This window comes from Limanda limanda, chromosome 8 (genome assembly GCF_963576545.1).
Source record: "Limanda limanda chromosome 8, fLimLim1.1, whole genome shotgun sequence".
In the NCBI taxonomy this organism is placed as follows: domain Eukaryota; kingdom Metazoa; phylum Chordata; class Actinopteri; order Pleuronectiformes; family Pleuronectidae; genus Limanda; species Limanda limanda.
This window is the reverse complement of record NC_083643.1, coordinates 23106976-23124544: the sequence shown is the minus strand read 5'-3', so window position 1 is coordinate 23124544 and position 17569 is coordinate 23106976. Positions and strand designations below refer to the sequence as shown.

Here is a 17569-nt window from a genome sequence, read left to right as displayed (position 1 = left end):
TTAAGTTTGGACTTAATTGAAAAGTCCCAAAGTCCGGACGGAACAAGGTAGGTGTGAAAGAGCCAACAATATGCAATACCTGACCTACTCTGAGCAGCAGACTGACACACTTTTCAACTCGCTGATGAACACAGTGGAGTATTTAGAAGCTTAAGAGGTAGATATTTCCCCCAGGAGTTGGTGGAGACTGAAATAGAACTGAAAAGTGAGTGAGTGAAGGACTTGCAGAGAGACAAAGCGGCAGCTCCAAATGAATACTAATGCCAAGAAGTGTCTGCTGGATGTATTAATAAATGTTTGCCAACAGGTTTACTAGAGCAACTTTATCAACTTTTGCTTTTTCAAAGTTTTCTACTGCCCCCAACTGCACCCTTTAAGGTACTCTATGGAATTTTAGTGTTTACAGTGTTTCTGTTGTGCAGTGATTCCATCAGAGATTTATGCTCTTTTTGTCGTCTTCCACCACCACAAGGATTGACATGCAAACTAGGGGTTAACACAGTACAGGATTCAGTGTAAAGTGTAGTAATGAAGCTATAAATGTAGATAATAAAAAGAAGAGGAGTGCAGGCTGTAGAAAACAAAGAAGGGTTCACAAGATTAAAAAAGGATTTTATGAGTTGGGAAATGCATTCAACATGTTTTTAAGCCTCGAGGATACGAATCATATCTTGGTAAGAAGAGTTCAATGTAAACAAAGAAGCTCATAAAGACTCCACAGGAGACCATTCATCAAAGCACGTACATGCATTGTTAAACCAAAAATAAATATCTCTAGAATTGCGTCAACGTATCATTATAGAGTTGTGTTCTGACACAGTAACTTGTATCATCTGGAGCTCTTGTGCTAAAGGGGTCACTGGTGTTGCGGATTGCATAAGACCGCCTGTGCCTCTCACATACTGCAGGAGCCCACTCATCAGTGGGTGACATCCCTCCAGGGCAAATTATGCATCCCCAGGGAGGCGAGAGCATGTCATTGGTGCAAACGGTTGGCTGTGGCTCAGAGGGAGCATTTTAATTGTAGCTCATGTCATGCTGAAATAATCAGGGAGGCTGTGGTGTCAGAAGAGCTTCCCTGCAATAAATAGTGTCATGCTGGAGCTGCCATGTGCTATTTTACAGGTTTTCTTACGGCTACAATCATTCACACCCTTTTTGCCGAGCACGGAGATGTGCTCTCCGCTGCTGTTGTTTTCCCAACAAATTATTACCACTTCAGGGTGGAGCAGTTAAGGCATCGGCCACTGGAGGTGCTGCTGATCCAAAGAAAAAGGCATTCTGGTTTGTTTGAAGGAGAACTTGTTCTTTTTGACAGAGATCACAGAAATCCAGATGAAAGCCGTAAAAACAAGATATTTTGATGATATTTTGAAGCTATTGAACTGAGAATTTGCATGCACACATGTTTGGAATAGTTTATCATACTTCACACGCCAGCTAATTTGAAGATCATCTCTGAGGAACGGTGTTCAGCTGAAAAACTTCGAATTGAACTGCAAGAGCCGCAGTCAAAGTTATTCCTCACATGAGAGGAGGTGTTTAGAAAATACTAATTGTATTCCCATTCCGCCTGTCAGAATGAACGAGAAATAATTTGCCAACCAGCTGACTGTGAGACGGGTGAAATTGAACGTTGAGGCTTTGAGAGTGAACTTGAGGTTTAATCTTAGCATCCAACCACTAATCCTTAGAAAGTAAAAAATAAGAAAGTAAAAGCCAAGTGAAGAGCAATCAGTGACAGCACTCACCACGATTAAAGTTCTTCCTGACTGCTTTAGATAACTTGAGCAGTAAAACTTTTTGCCATTGTCCCTGCCCTATCAATAGGAGGAGATATAGAGAATGCAAATCCAACACAGCCCGCCGCCGCTCCACACTAAAGTGTGAGTTTAATTAGCAACAGGAGCAGGTTTGTTGAACAAAAACATAAAGAACGAGACATCGATCAAGGCTAGGAAGATAAAGCTGGGAGCGAGTTGAGCAACCTGATTTGTCTTTAATTAAAAGTAAAAGGTTTATCCCTTCAGAAGGCTGGTCTCCAAAGACCACTGCAATTACTGCGTGAGAGAAGAAGAGGGAGTCTGCGAATCCAGCAGTGGCCAGACCGAGAGAGAGAGACGAGACAGAGGCAAGAGATTCTTTGGAAGTGTTCGATTTAAGTCATGGTTCAGGAAGCATTTCAGATATATATGTAAATGGGCATACATGTGTTTGTATGTGTGATATTTTGCACATATGTGTGTAGTAACTAGTCTTGAACTTGTGAATGTGTAAGTGCAGGGGCAGCAGGGGGAGGCAGGATATGATATACCAGACTTGTGTGACTGAGTCCGCTGTTAAATATGTGTGTGCGTTTGGGGGGGGGGGGGGGGGGTTGAAAGAGGGCGTCCCTCTCATGGTTCCTCCCCAGCCCTGCCCCTTCACACAGAGGAGTATCCTGTAGCAGGTCCCAAAACTGGAAACTCATTCAGTCACTTCTGAATGGCGTGTCTTTAACGTGAGAGTCAAGGACTTAAACTTTCAGCATGAACAATATGAGAGCCCTGCACTCGTTCCCGGTCGGTGCCTTCCTGACCCTGCTGCTCTGCCTCCCCAGCCCCGGTCACGGAGGTAAGTGAAACTGTAAATCACTGTTAGTTTTCACCTCTGTCAGAGATGCACCGCGGGAAATCAGATAAGCGTCCCCTGGGAGGCTTTCCCAAATGCATTGGTCAAACTATGACAAACTGATGAGTTAATGCCTCGAACTTGAACTCCACACACTTTAACTTTTACCTGCAACAATATCAATGTGAGCACAAAGTTTATGGCTAACCTCCAGAATAGGTATTTTTTTGTTGTCAACTCTCACAGCTCTCATACCACTCATTGCTCAGCAGTGAAACCTTCCTTGAAACTCAATACAAGAGGGGGAAAGATGTGCCACGGGTCTTACCCTGGTCCAAGGTCTGAGACCACATCTGTCGGTTTCTCATCTCATGCAGTTTTTTTTCTTTCCCTCTCAGTCTGTGCCTGATTGAATTTGGGAGCACATTTACTTTGAGAATGTCTGCATTGAAAGTGTGTTGCTAAAAGGCAGGAGGTGGCGAGCTGCAGCCCTCTGTGGTTAGAAGGTGAGCTGAGGTCCCTCTGCCGGCAGCAATGAATGCCTCTTTCAGAGGGAAGTGCACAGTGACAGCTAGAGCTGCTCCCTGTGCAGCCCGAGAGGAGAGATGAAAGTGTGAGAGGCGGAGAGGGAGTGAGAGAGGCTGTATGTGTGTGTGTGTGTGTGTGTGTGTGTGTGTGTGTGTGTGTGTGTGTGTGTGTGTGTGTGTGTGTGTGTGTGTGTGTGTGTGTGTGTGCAACAGGGAGGGGGATGCTGGCAGGCCAAAGTGTACAATGGCCCCATAGTGGACCAGTAAAGTCAGCTACAGATGTACCTTTCTCAGTGTGATATTATGGTTCAGTTCTCCTACTTATTCCTCTGGAGTGTGAGTACAGTTGCTGAGTTGCTCAGTGTTTGGGGTGAAGCTAATCCGGCATGTGGATGGAAGTTGTCTTCAACTTAGGCAGGAAACAGCTTAACCAAGTCACCTCAGCATAAAATGTGTACAAATGGAGAGTTGGCAGCATCGGCCTTGGACTTAGAGCAGCTGTTTGAGCGCATTGTTTCCTGCCAGCTGTCAGATCCGCAAACTCTCAGTGCAAATTTCACTCCAATTAAGTCTGGGCAAATCTCTCCATGAGTGTCTTATTGGCAGTGAAAGTGGAAAAAAAAAGACAGCGTCTCTTCATCTGAACGTGGAGCAGAATCGCTTTGTTTCAGTGGCATGGAATCAAAGCTCAGCTGGAGAGCTGGAGTCACTTCTTATGCAGTGTGATCTCTTCACCACAAGCATGAAAAGAGTCATCTGCCCCTCTGTTTGCTCAATTATAGATAAACCCCACTGGCTGCCGTGACGGAGACACCTCCGCGAAAGAATAAGCCATACACTGAGCAAACAGGGAGCGCTGTTTGAGAGCGGTCACATTGAGTTTGATGGCAATTTGCAGAAACCTTTTGCGTAACAGTGCAGCGGCTCCATGTAGATGTGGAGACAATGGTTAGCATTATGCCTGCGTGAACGCTGCTGATGGATTTTTTCCACATATCCAAGACTAAATGTTTCCCTAATCAAAATGATGGCAGGAACAAACTGGGGGGAAAACTTATACGAGGGAACAATTTCTCCTCGTCTAATTAAGCCTCGCTGCCTCAGTGTGAACAGTGTTCCCCCACTGACCCTGGAGAACGACATGCTAATGTTGACCAGATGTACCGAGTCACTGATTAGATTCTGGCCCCCCCTCCGCTCTACAAAATGCCTGCCACAAGCTGTCAGGGGACTCCTCCACCAGCTTCCTAGCAGGCTTACACAGGGTTTCTTCCCTGTGTTTATCCCCTCAAAATGTCACATGCCATGCGCCACTTGATGTTCAGATACTTGGGTGTTCCTGGAGTCAGGCCCCTTCTTTTAAAGAAGCACTGTGCCATCTTTCCTGAAATGCTGAAACAGTTGGCCTGCACCCACGCTTTCTTCTTTCCTCAACCTCCAGGAACTTTTATGCACAAAAGCCAAAATGATGTGAGACAAATCCTGAACTGTCCCCGCTCTCATAACTTTTTCTTCAGCGGTGCAACCTACCACTTTCCCATAGTCTTACGCCACCGTGTTTCATCCGCCCACATAACAGCCACTGGAACAATTATGATGCAGCGTGAGCAAGAGCAGTGGCTCACCAAATCAATTCTGTAATTCTCTCTGCACATGGAAATTCATGAGTTTTCACAGTCAATATATTTGAGCTTTAATGCATCGAGGATTCTAATGCAGTAACAGCCTTTCATTTATTATTGGCAGGATTGAAGAGTCATTCACCCGCCCAGGGTCAGTAAATACTCCAAAACTCCAAACCCAAACTTTAGATTCTGTGCATCAGAGAATATAAAACAGACACATCTTTATTAAACATTGAAAGTAGAGGGTTTCTGTATCTGGCAGACATGTGACACCACTCTTTTTCTTTTTAATCAAAAGATGAACATTTTATCATGGCTCGATCTGGAATTGGATGCGACATGTTCCAGCTCAGTCTTTTAAAATGCCCTGCTGCTCTGTATATCTTTAGTGGCTATTAAAGTCACCATTCAACCACCACTGGAAAGAAAGGGGGAAACAAATGGCAGGGCAGTCATTTCCAAACCATAAATTGCTTTCCAGTGCTTACATGTTGTTTCGGTTGGCCTGGCAATAGAGTTTGTTTCCCGTCTTTGCGCCTTGTGATCGGTGTACACAAAGTCTGATGTTGTTGTGCAAATCTGTTCTGGTTCTTTGCTCCTGCAGGAAGCCACATCGACTGCCACACCCCATCGACTGTTGGGGTGTTCCTGCTTGCTCCATTATCAACCTTTCTACTAAGTTGTTTGTTGTCCCCACCTAAAAAAATACACATTTGAACCCTATAGGCAGAACTAGCAAAGCTCTGTGTCCAAAACTAACAACATAGTGAATGGATGGATGGATGGATGGAGGGGGGAAGGGATAGATGAATGGATGGATGTATTGACAGATGTATTTTATTGATCTAAAACTAGTAAAAAATAAATGTCCGAATGTGCATTTTGTAATACAATCACATTTTCACAGACAATATTCTAAGAACATTGATGGAATGATCAAACTTGTGAGTGTTTTTCTTAAATTGGTCAAATAACATATAATAGGAGAAGAACATCTAGGGTGAACACTGCCTGGTTTGTGCACATTTGTCAGTCCTTTACAGATGTCTTGCTCCTGAATGTGTTTGCATTTTCAATTACAAAATCCAACGTGGGGATTTGCATCCTGAGACTGCACATGAGCCCGCTATCGCCCCTGGAGTACACTGTCACCATGGCAACAGGAAAAAAATAAATATGGATTTTTGCCTGGGCTTTGTGAAGTGTCTGTATACAAGGCTGCTATGTGTTCCTTGAGAGTTGGCAAGAGAGCATGGTGTGACTACAAGTGTCTGCACAGGAGATTAATAAATCCAATATTTGCATTGGGAAATTGATGAGATTAGCGTTCTGCTGCTTGTGCTGGTCCCACAGACGCACTTTGTGACCCTCCCCTCACCTCTCAGTTTAAACACAACACAATGTTAGGACAGAATAGAAATGGGGCATTTGGAGTTGATCCATGCAAAGGAAATGTGGAGTGTTTATAATGCAGCGCAGAATCCACATGTCACTGAAAGGACTGGATGTCCAGAAACTAAAGTCACTTCAGGTGTGTAAGACATAGGGGGGACTTTTACATGTTATTATTGTTTTCAATTATTTCCATGTAAACTCATTATACAACTGCAACAGCAATTTTGAGGATTAAAGGAAGTATATTGTAAGAAAAAAAGTCGGAAATTACGATAAAAGAGTATTATGGCTTTTTCAAGTTAAATTACGACTGTATTCTCATATCTGAATAAATTTCCACTTTATCTAACATTGTGACTATTAAAAAATGTAATTTCCTTTTTATTCATATATTACCACTTTATTATCATCTGGCCCAAATATGAGCTATAACCTATAACAGAATACCGAACACTTGTTCCACGATTGAAACGTTTTATGTTAATACTAAGAACAGCTTTAGAATTTGCAAAAGTTGCACACATGTAATTCTACTTTAAACTCTTAACTGGTCATATCAAAAGTAAAAACGTCTGCTGCAGAACAAGGGCATTTCTTCTGGAACATAAGTGCTCGACATCCTGAGTTATTTTTGTACATTGGGAGGATTTCTCTTCCCTAACGAGTTTGCTGCATGGAAATGAAACATTCATAACATCTCTGAGCATGGGACAGGACCAATGTTGATAATGTTCCTAATATGATATAACCCCCCTCACTTCTGCCTGCCTGATGTTTCATCCTGCCACTTTCAGAGAGAAAGTTTCAGTGAGTCATGCTTTATTAACTATTTCTTTTGGGTTGGGGGGGAGTTATGGCCCGAGGCAAACATCATTGCAAGAATCCAAAGTTAGTTGAACGGCAACCTGCCTCACCCCACTCCTGTCCTCTCTTTAACTTCATCTTGTTCCTACCACTAGAACTTTATATATTACCTGCAACGATGAGAGACGCATGACAGCCCAGTAATTACAGTACTTGTCTTTACGTTCTTATTTGGGCTAGTAAGTCAAAGTTGGTATCTGTAGACTGTGATGGATGCTTAAATTTTGGGTATATATTATTTTTCGTGTTTCATTTCAATTATAAATAAATTTGGCTAAGATTGGAACAAATGGGAAGCTGCCCCCAGGCCCCATTGACTCTCAGGTACTCTTAAGCTCCAAAGCACATATGGTGTCTACTTTGGAAATTTGTTGATTTGGTGATACTGCTTGCATCCATAAATCACAATGTAACAAATGCATCATCATGTATCATGGCTCTGATGTGTAGATGGTTTCCAAGTTAAAGGAAGGGTTGGTGATTTGTTTCCAAGAAAAGGTTTATCTTGTTTGTATTCAATAATGGCTTTTGGGACGTGAAGAATATTTCAACAGTCATCAGAAAGAGATAATAAACAAAGCCAGTGATGTCAGAAAGGACAGGTTGCACTGTCCTGTCTGTCGCTGCTCATGACCAGAGCCTTCACCCGAAGAGACTTACAGCGTTGAAGAAGAGATGGCAACTAGAAGTTGGCAAGCAAGTCGCAGGGAAGACGTCTTACAGCCATTGTCAGTCAGTGCACGCTTGTGTGTTTGAGGGTGTAGCTTTCGCGAGAGTGTCATTTTTTCAAAGTGTAGCCTGCCCTAGCTAACTTTTCCTCTACCAACCCTAGCTTTAAAGTCTCATTGTCTTAGTTACGATTGTGCTTATATAATATCAACTAATTCAATTAATTCACCATAAACTATAACATATACCAGAGAACTGCAGAAAGGGGGGGATCAACAGGCGCCCACTGATGCATTTTTTCCCCTCCCCAAGGCCACATAGTCTGTTCATCAGGCTCAGTCTAGATGTTTCTCTAAAGTCAGTCTGATAATCTGACTGCTCATGCTTTTCTCCCATCTGGCTTCTTTTTAATATCTCAGCTAATAACTTGGCAACTCCACTGTTATAATTACTACCAGGAATAATGTCTATTAACCGAATCTGAATGATCCTTTTAAGCGTGAGAAACATGTGATATGCTATCGTCAGAGTTGTCGTCACAATGGCTGCAAATGTGCCAAATGCTGAACCCTTTTGAAATAAGAGTGAAATTATCCCTTCCTCCTCTGTGCGTCACTCGCATTGTTGTCACACTTAAAGCAGAGGACTCAGTGACTTCAAAAGCAGATATCACAGCTCAGTTTATTCTCATTGTGATGCAAGTGTACTGAAAAAAAGACATGTCCCTCGCCCTGAGGACTCTATACTCCCCCGGCAGATGATCTTTACCCACATTGCTCTCTTTGAGGTTGCTGGCTGTCAGCAGCAGGCGGCTTAGATTATATTTTAGGAGCCATGATCTGCTCAGAGCAGGCAGACGGCCCACACACAGACCTCATTTAGCCCTGGGTGTGTACACAAAAGTCTTTCTGTACATAAACACAGGCCCAGATTCTGTCCCTAGGTGGAAGGTGAAAGGCCATCTCATGGTGTGTTCCCATGTTATTCTAGCCCCTTCCATGTCAGTCACATAAGCGGATTGTAGGGGAGGGGGTGCAGCAGTTTATTGATGGATGGTCTTCACCCAGGTTCCAGGTCTGCAAGTGGCAATTTGGGATTTCAAATTGTTGTTAAACTGTGATTACCTTTGCTCCATGCAATTTTAGGCAATTCTAAGGACACAGTCTTGCCTCCACCGGCAGCACCGTGTGGGGTTAGGGTTGCATGAGGCAAGGAGGGAAAACAGCCAGCATTTATTCCAGGGGACTGAACTGAAAAGGCCTTGCTGAAGGCAATCAAAAAGTTTTACAGCTGCAAGACTGGGGCCAGCCCGGGTTTTTCATGTGATAATAAAGTTCAACAGCATTTTTTATATTTCGATATTGCAACGTATGGACATGTTACAGATGCTCACCACACTTCTCTTAGAGAACATTGATCTACTTTGTATTCTCTGACAGCTCGACCAATAAGAAAAATGTCTCTCTCTCTGTCTGTCGGTCCTTTTAATTTCTTAAAAACTGTTCATGCCTTTATCTCCAAATTTGGGGGGGGTGTTTCTTAGAACGGCTCAAAGTAATGGCTGAAAAGTGTTTTTGGTGAAATCCCTTTAAATTTTAGACATGATGAAAGTTCTGATGATAGCCCCTATCAGCCTATTTTGAAACGATTTAAAAAACACTTTTTATTAGACATAGATCAGGGTTTCTAGCAAGGAAAGACTTGTCTACAGCCATGCTACTATATTTGTAACAGTAGTGCACTTAGACACAGTATTTGCAATAGGCCTACCTACTTTAGCATGCTAACATCATAGTTTAACAAATCAGAATCAGAACATTTGCTAATTGGCACCAAACAAAAAGTTTCCCCCCTGAGGTTGATTGTAATAGGTCATACAGGTAAATAATTCCCCAATAAAATGTTGAACTTACAAGGTAAATACCAAAGGTAGTACGATTCACTCTCTGGAAACCATGAATGTGACTTTGCATTCAATAGTTGTTGAAATGTTATAGCCAGGACCAAAGTATTGGCCAGAACAACTCAGTTTCAGTTGAAATCCAACAGTAGACAAAAGAAAACCGTGCTCTGGGAAAAGTACTGTTAAATTTATGACCTTGGCCAAAAACGGGATTTCTTGGAAATGTGGAATATCAGATTAAGTTTGATTCATGATGTTTTCTAGGATATTGGATCATTGCAGCAACAGGCAACAGGATATGGATAAAAATAAGAATGCAGAATGTCAATCATGCTGCAAAAATGTAATAAGACAAAATGTTTCCCATGTAGATGTACTAATGTACTGTAGATGATAATGTCATGCACTGAAGGTTACAAGCTGGATAATTATGTGGCCAAGACCTGAAGTGGAACACTGAAAATCAAAGTGCGCATCTTGACCCTGTGAAAAACTTCTAATAATAACTCTAATAATAATGATAATATTATTATTATTAATTATTGAATCTTTCATAAAGAACTTTTTAAAACCTATTTACAGAGGGCTTTACAGAATGATAACACAAATAAAAAGTGACTCATATTCTTCCTCCACTTCAGCTACTGAACTCTGTGTGTTTGTTTTTGATAAGAGCTGTTTAGTGCACACAATGGAAGACTCGGAGAAAAATCTCATCATCACTGAACAGCGAAGTTTTCAATAAGCAGAAATTATGCATGACCAGATGTCTCGATACGAGTGGCCTCTGTGGGTTCCTTCTTTTTCTTTTTTTTCCAGAGAATAGTCTGTTTAATCATTTTTTGGTTGAATAAAGAGGAATTAGTTATATTCTCACTGCCACTCTGTCTCTTACCCAATGAAAATAAATTAAATGGAAAAGGGAACAGCAAAATGTATTTTCACCCCAGAGGGAGTTTGCGAAATTACTCAGTCAATTTACCTCCCATCCCCCAAAATGTCTCTCATGTTTATCATGAATGGCATCAACTGTAAATATCGTCAGATACTGATCAAATGATATAGATTAATGTCTGAATTTGATTTTGGAACAATGTCGGCTTTGTGTAACCCTCTGCATCACGTGTAACTCACATGCTCCGATCGGTGGCTTCGGACCAGTGGCTTAGCAAAAAAGCTACTGGAAAAGCAACGTGAATCATGGGAAATGTTTCCAGTGGGGGCTGATTCATCGGAGACATGTTATGAAAAGACAGAGGTTTCCACTCCAACATCTGGACTCGACTTGGTCAGCTAGTTGCTGAGCCAGAGCTGCAGGCTTTAATCAAATTGTCCCGCCGCTGCTCTTGCCTAATATAGACAAAACAACTGCAATGTAAGAATGCGAGAGTGCCACCATTAGACAACGTTTGAAGAATGTTAGATCTGAAGGAGCTGTTGTAACAGCCCATAGAGAGAGTAGTTTGTTATCAGATGTGTTTTATGTTCTCTCAGCGATCCTTCACCTCCTGGGATCTTTGCTGTTTTTTAGAAGCTTCCTTTTACAGTGAGCCACACTGTAACACTAACAAAGAAGAACAGCATTCTTTAATATTCAGTTGTTACAGTTACAATTCACATGTTTAGGTTGCATTCTACATAAGGCTATTCCTCAAAGACTCGCGTCTACAATTTCTACAGGTCCGACGGGACAGTAGCTCGCACAGGAATATGACTCATTATTTTAAATATAGAGAAATCCACTGTGAGTGCGGGGACTCCCTCCTGCCCTGAGGGTGTATGACTCATAAGCACAAGGCTGCTGTGGTTAATCATGAGACATCAGACTCCGAACTAATAGTTTTTTCTGCTTCTAATTAGCTCTCGACTCAGAGACATTTTTGAACCTTTGCTTAAAGACAACGGAAGGGATTCATCTTCAGCTGGAGGAACTTTTATGTGAATCTCCTGAGCAAAAAAGAATATTTATCCTCACTGCATTTGGTTATGGACTAAGTTTTGGCACATGAATAAAGTTTGGACATTTTGTCAAACATCTGACTCCTAGACGATATCGGATGGACGAAACCAAGAATGGGACCAGACTTTCTTTATTTTCCACAAGAAGGATTTTGAGTTATGTAAATATTTACACCCCGCTTCGTCAACACAGTCTTCCACTACACTGCAGAGGGAAGCTGCAGTTACAAGGGCCACTTTTCACAGCATGCTGACATAAAGGCAGATCTGCAGTAGCCTCGCTCTGTTGAAAATCTTCATCAGCACCGCTGAGCCACCATGGAGTGTTCAGAGTAATTTGACGCCAGACGGCCTCATTACAGGCTGGGTTCAGACAGAATCGTGGGGGCTGGGGATAGCACCAAGCCTGGGATCTGGCAGATGACAGTCTGGAATAGCATGCACCAGATAAATATAGCTAGACGGGAGAAACCAACAAAGGAGCGCGTTGCTTCACATGGGGCTGATGTAAGATGGAGGGGGGGGGGGGGATCCAGGGTGGAGGTTATGTGTCTGCGCTCATGGTGTGTGTGTGTCTGTGTGTGTGAGGGCGTGTATTCGCTATGTGCTGTGGTTCACACAGAACCCACTGTTAACTGACCAGAACAAATGTCGTCATCCCGCTGGTTATGAAGGCTTAAAATAACCAGAGGAAATGACGTGTCCCATGGTCTGGATTGAGTGACAGTACGGCTGCCTGTAAAGTTGCATGAAGCACAGAACAGCTGCACAGCCGAGCTAGAGCACTCGTCACTGGTTGTGCCAAACCAGACAACCAAGCCTCCTGTTTAATTGAATCTTTCACATGGCTATGGCAAAACAGATGTTGGAAGTTCAACTTGGTTCCATACAACAGTGTGATGAACAAATCTGGGTGTAAGTTACCATTCAATTCGGAATAAAAATTCCGTTATCTGTGTTTTGTCATGTACGGCCCAGAGATATCTGCTCATGTGATCAGGCGAGTTGGATAGTTTTAGTTGTAACAGGAAGATTTTTCGAAGTAAAATAATGGTAAAGTTTTAGATCATAATCATTTAATTATTATTAGGATTGGGAATAATGGCTTGGATACAGGTTGGGAATTGGGAAAAGTCAAATTAGCTAAATTTGGGGAGATGAAGCTTAAAATGATGACATGCCCTACTGAACAAACAGAGACACTAAACATGTGGAAGAAGATGAAGCTATTGTGAGGAAGTGATAGAAAGAACTAGAACCCATGAGCAAGTGACAACAACAGCTGAACACACTGAAGTCAACAAAGGATCAGCCAAACCAGAAGAAATGCAGATAACAGGAGGCATGAGTGTGCACCAAGATCAACCAGTATTCTTGTGGCCAACTTTGCAATCTGATGCACTGTATCGTGCCAGACTTGGCCATGGGAAGAGGCTCCTGGGGAATGTGAAGATACAGAATAGGGGAGATGACCGTGTGACCCCGGCGATTGACTTTACAGCCAAAATTGCATTCCTGCAGTTGTCTTCAGGACAAATCTCCATCGTATAAGTGACCACAGGGGACACAAGTTTGTTTGGATTTGGTGATATTGTCAGGCTCTCACTATAATTTTGTTCTTTTGGTCCACTGAAGGGGGAAGGACATTAAGGCTGCCTTCAGACAGGCATTGAGCTCATCGAGATCCTCTGGACTTTCTCCACACAGGCTCTCTGTCAGAGTGAGAGCCTCCAGAGGTTTTGTGGATGGTCTCCGTTTGCCCCCCTATTAAAAAGTCCACAGAGATTCCCGAGGAGCCGATGTGCCAACGGAGCAGCCGATCCTCCTCAGGATTCACAGCAAGCGAGTGGAGAATCTCCAGCTGCGTAGTTCAGGTGTGAAAAGAAACCTCTGCTGAAAGTCCCCACCCAATTATCTGCAGGTCATGTCTGAAAACAACTGAAGTTTAATTACCAGGGAGTTACAGCAAGACAGCTTCCATTTCTTTTTAGACCAAACCAATGATACAGATGACCTGCTTAAGTATTCCAGTCGACAAGCAATGTGGTCCTATCCTTGCTCAATAACCTCCAGTTGTTTTATGGCTAATTTGCAGTTTAAGAAAGTGTTTGCTGCACATAAGGGATAGCAACAACCATCGGATGGCAATTAGCTTAAGGCCAGCCTGAGGGGGAAAACATTGAACTTGCATTTTCTGGCTGTCCAACTCTCTAATGCACATTCACTCATTAGAAACATGAGGAAGCTCCTGGTGTTTCGATGTGCCCTCTGTTCATTAAATGCATAAACTAATTTAGTGGATATATGAAAAGAGGAGATAGTTCAGATAGAAACAAGATGTGTCGTGTAACCAAAGTGTCCATTTAGTCACAGCGGACAGGCACATGTCTGGTGTAAGGCATTTATTAGAATTTCTAAATAAGCTAAAAGGTTTTAGATTCAAACAGTTGACCTCAATGTTTTCATCAGTTAAAATCCATATACTATGAATTTAGGTTCCCTCAGCTTGAAGCACATCCACAAGTGAATACGTGCATTACCTTCGGCTGCTAGGGATCTCTCAATCAAAACAATAACGAAGACAATAACGAAGGAGACACTTGGAACCAGGTGTAAGTATTGAGTCAACTCATGGATGGGAGCTAAGTGTTGGGAGTGTGGGTCTAAAGTGTTATACAGACATGCTTCTACTCCACAGCAGCAGAGTAGAAAGGAGGTCAGCAATTCAACATAGAAATATCTATTCAGTGTGGTCCAAGCCTTAAAATAAGAAAATAACCCCATAATTATATAACATTCTCCTCTAGAAGATGTTTTTACAGCCTCAACGAACTTTCTCAACAAAATGAATGTATTCCACTTCGCAACCGACATGATCAAATCAGATAGGACATGGGTTTGCTGAGGAGTGGTGCGTTCAGAGAACTGATGGAACAGAGTGAGTTTCACACACAACAAAATATCAAAGATTCCCCAAAAAATATGTTTTTCTTATCTGTGAGGAAGTAATATGTCATATTATGTATTTTCTTGAACGTCTAACACACTAAACTTGCTAAGCAGCTGCCGTTACACAGAAATCCTCCTAGTGTCATCCAACACGCAGCAACTTGAGAGCACAAACATTCTCCTGGCAACTGAAAGTGGAATAAACTGGGTTCACTGCTTTGCCAAATTATGGACTTCGTTTACACACATAATTGAACGTGAATGTGAAAGGCAGACAAGACTGTTGTGTTGTCTTCAAGGTTCTGTGTGTGGTATGTCTGCTTCCCTCGTGCATTTATATGACAAGTAAATAGCAGAGAATGCAATTATGTTGGTAATCTAATCAAAGTGAACATCATCTTAATCAGTATGATAACAATTGTTGAAATTGCACATAATCAAGAATGATCCTGAATAGCAGTTTGTTGATTAGGCCCGAGCATCCTTGTTACTGGCTGTATAATTGAAACTGTAACAGTGACACTTCAGGCTGCTACTTCTGCTTTAAGACTTCAATCACTTACAGTCTGTGCTCCTAAAAGACACGTTGGCATCCTTGTGACCTTCCCCTTCTCCTCTAATGAGAGCCCGTCACCTTCTCTCATAACCCACAGACCTTTTGAACAGATCCTGCTGGACCTCGCAAAACATGCCTTCCCCGGTGTTTTACTGAGAAACGCTCACGTACACTATAGTACAGCGCTGAAAGAGCCACACTCTACAATCTCATAAAAAAAATGGTGTTTGGAAATTGACATTACTGCCAGGGAATGTTCAGCCATTACCTGACATCTGTCTTTGTGTATGCAGGTCAGCATTCCTGAGCCCATCTGTTGGGCTGAGGGGATACAGTTGGGGAGCTGATGCAGGGAATTAGCTGCATGGACGTGTCAGTGAGGGTTAGGATTCTGCTCTGTCCACAAGAGGCTAAATCACTTTAGATCTACATAAAAGAAAAAAAAGGACAGCTTTAACATGTTTTTCAGATACATTTTACAGTAAAACAATAGTTATCTGGCCATAAGCACATTGACAGAGTTAATGGTCCCTGTCGTGTTTCCTGATGTTTGTACTTCAAGAAATAATGTCATTCCAATGTGATACTTGTCTTACAAAAGATCCAGGTTTTTATTTCGATCTACACCAAATTGCAAAATAACCTTAAATATCATGCACCTAAACATTTTTCATAAAGATCCACAACATATCCTCTAAGAAATCCACCAAAAATTGAAAAACACCCTCTCACAATGCTAAAGAAAGTGAAAAAAGAATGGATCTGCACCCTGATCCGGATCCACATATATATTTGTGGTTTCTTCCCTGATTCATACCACATCCCTCAGTTCATGATAACATAATCGTCTTAGTGGAGGTAGAGATAATGCCAAAATGAAAACATATAATATTTGAACATAACAGTATATTCCTGCTCTCACCAAAGCGCCAATATATCCATTGGGTGAAGTCAACCCATCCGATGCTACTTCGGTCTAGAGCGGTCAAATAACCTTAAGTTTAAAATATCCACCTCATCAATACCTCTGTACATGACCAACGACCAGCGGGGGGGATTGTCATGAAGGGAAAATCCCAATCCTCCTCAGATTATCAGACCACTGTTCGTAAAGCATGTGGTGTCAGGCCTGTAATGTGAAGTGTTACTATCATGTAAGGCAGTATGTTTGATTCCTTCACAGATGAAAATTATTTTACCTTTGCGCAGACCCGTCCTCCTCAGGCCTGCTTTAAATGCAGGTCATAAAGTATTGATTCTGCTCTCCACCTGAGCTCCCTGCTGACTCCTGCTTCACATCACTCCAGAGTGAAGTCATTTGGAATCAAACCCCGTGGCCCTGAAAAGATGTGTTTGTGGAGGAGGCTAGGGGATGGGGGGGTTGGATAACATGTACTGGAACAGTCTGTTGTGCTAGATTTATGAATGCCGCTGTAACTGTGAGCAGGTGTCCCATGTTATAGATATAATGTACTTCCTTCCCTTAAGTCTCGAGCTGCTATTGTTTAGGAAATCGAAAGGGGCCCCTCGGCATTGTTGAGTGAAGCATGGATAAATAACGTTAAAACCACAGAACCTCGGGACTGCCACAGTTTCATATGGGCCACATGGTACGATTTTAGTCAATCACTGTAAAGACTGTGGAGCACTCGTTGTGTGAGCAGGATGCTGTGGTGGAGCAGAGCCGGACGCCTTGTTGCCAAATCCAACAGGACCGGCCCTGCGCTGCCCAGCTCCACCCAGCCGCGCCCTTCTGTGTCAGCTCTCCTCCGTCTCGCCAAGGACCCAACTTGTCAAAGCACATGTCAAATAAATATGAAGGTATTCTCCTTTTTTTTCAAAAGGCATTAGTGATGAAATAAAGCACGTAACTAAGACATCTTTCATAACTCCCTTTGACTGGAATGCATTTTCCCTATGTGGCAGAGAGAAGCAGACTTCTATAATAATAGCTACCGCATGATATGTCTCTGAGCCTGAGGCTTATCAAGTCATACTGCTCACAAATGAATGAAGACTGTGCGCCTGTGTCCCAGAAGTGTTTGCATGTTTGCTTCTTATGAATACATTTCAGAGTTCATCCCGAGTATAGCAGCAGATGCTCATTCAGTTGTACTAGAACGTGCATGTCCAGGTTTCCCAGACACAATCAAAAATGATTTCACTGTCAGTGGACCAGGATGAAAAATTACATGTATCTTAATGCTGGTCACATCATTTGACTTTATGAGTGTATATTATGAACCACAACATCCTCCAGAACCAAGACACAACACCAGGAGTATTGTATATATAAATATATAGTGTTACCTATTTTTAAAACTATTGTCTTGGAAGCGACGCAGCGTACAATGTTTATGAAAATGCATCATTGATGCATTCAATACTGAGCAGAGCAGCGTTTATTTCCATGGGCATTATTCTTGGGGAATTGAGAACATCTGAATGCCAGCTGGATGCCTTTGGCAGGATTATTGAGAATCAGTGCATATTGGAATAGCATTCATTAGTA

The 17569-nt window shown here is 42.3% G+C and overlaps 1 protein-coding gene across 1 annotated transcript in view; it reads left to right on the top strand.

The window, feature by feature from the left end:
• The first annotated feature begins 2537 nt into the window (after nucleotides 1–2537).
• cspg4 (chondroitin sulfate proteoglycan 4) overlaps nucleotides 2538–17569 on the top strand; it is a 65970-nt gene continuing 50938 nt past the window's right edge. Inside the window, exon 1 of the mRNA XM_061077177.1 lies at nucleotides 2538–2613. Within this exon, the coding sequence (XP_060933160.1) occupies nucleotides 2538–2613 (76 nt within the window). The remainder of the gene's footprint in view (nucleotides 2614–17569) is intronic.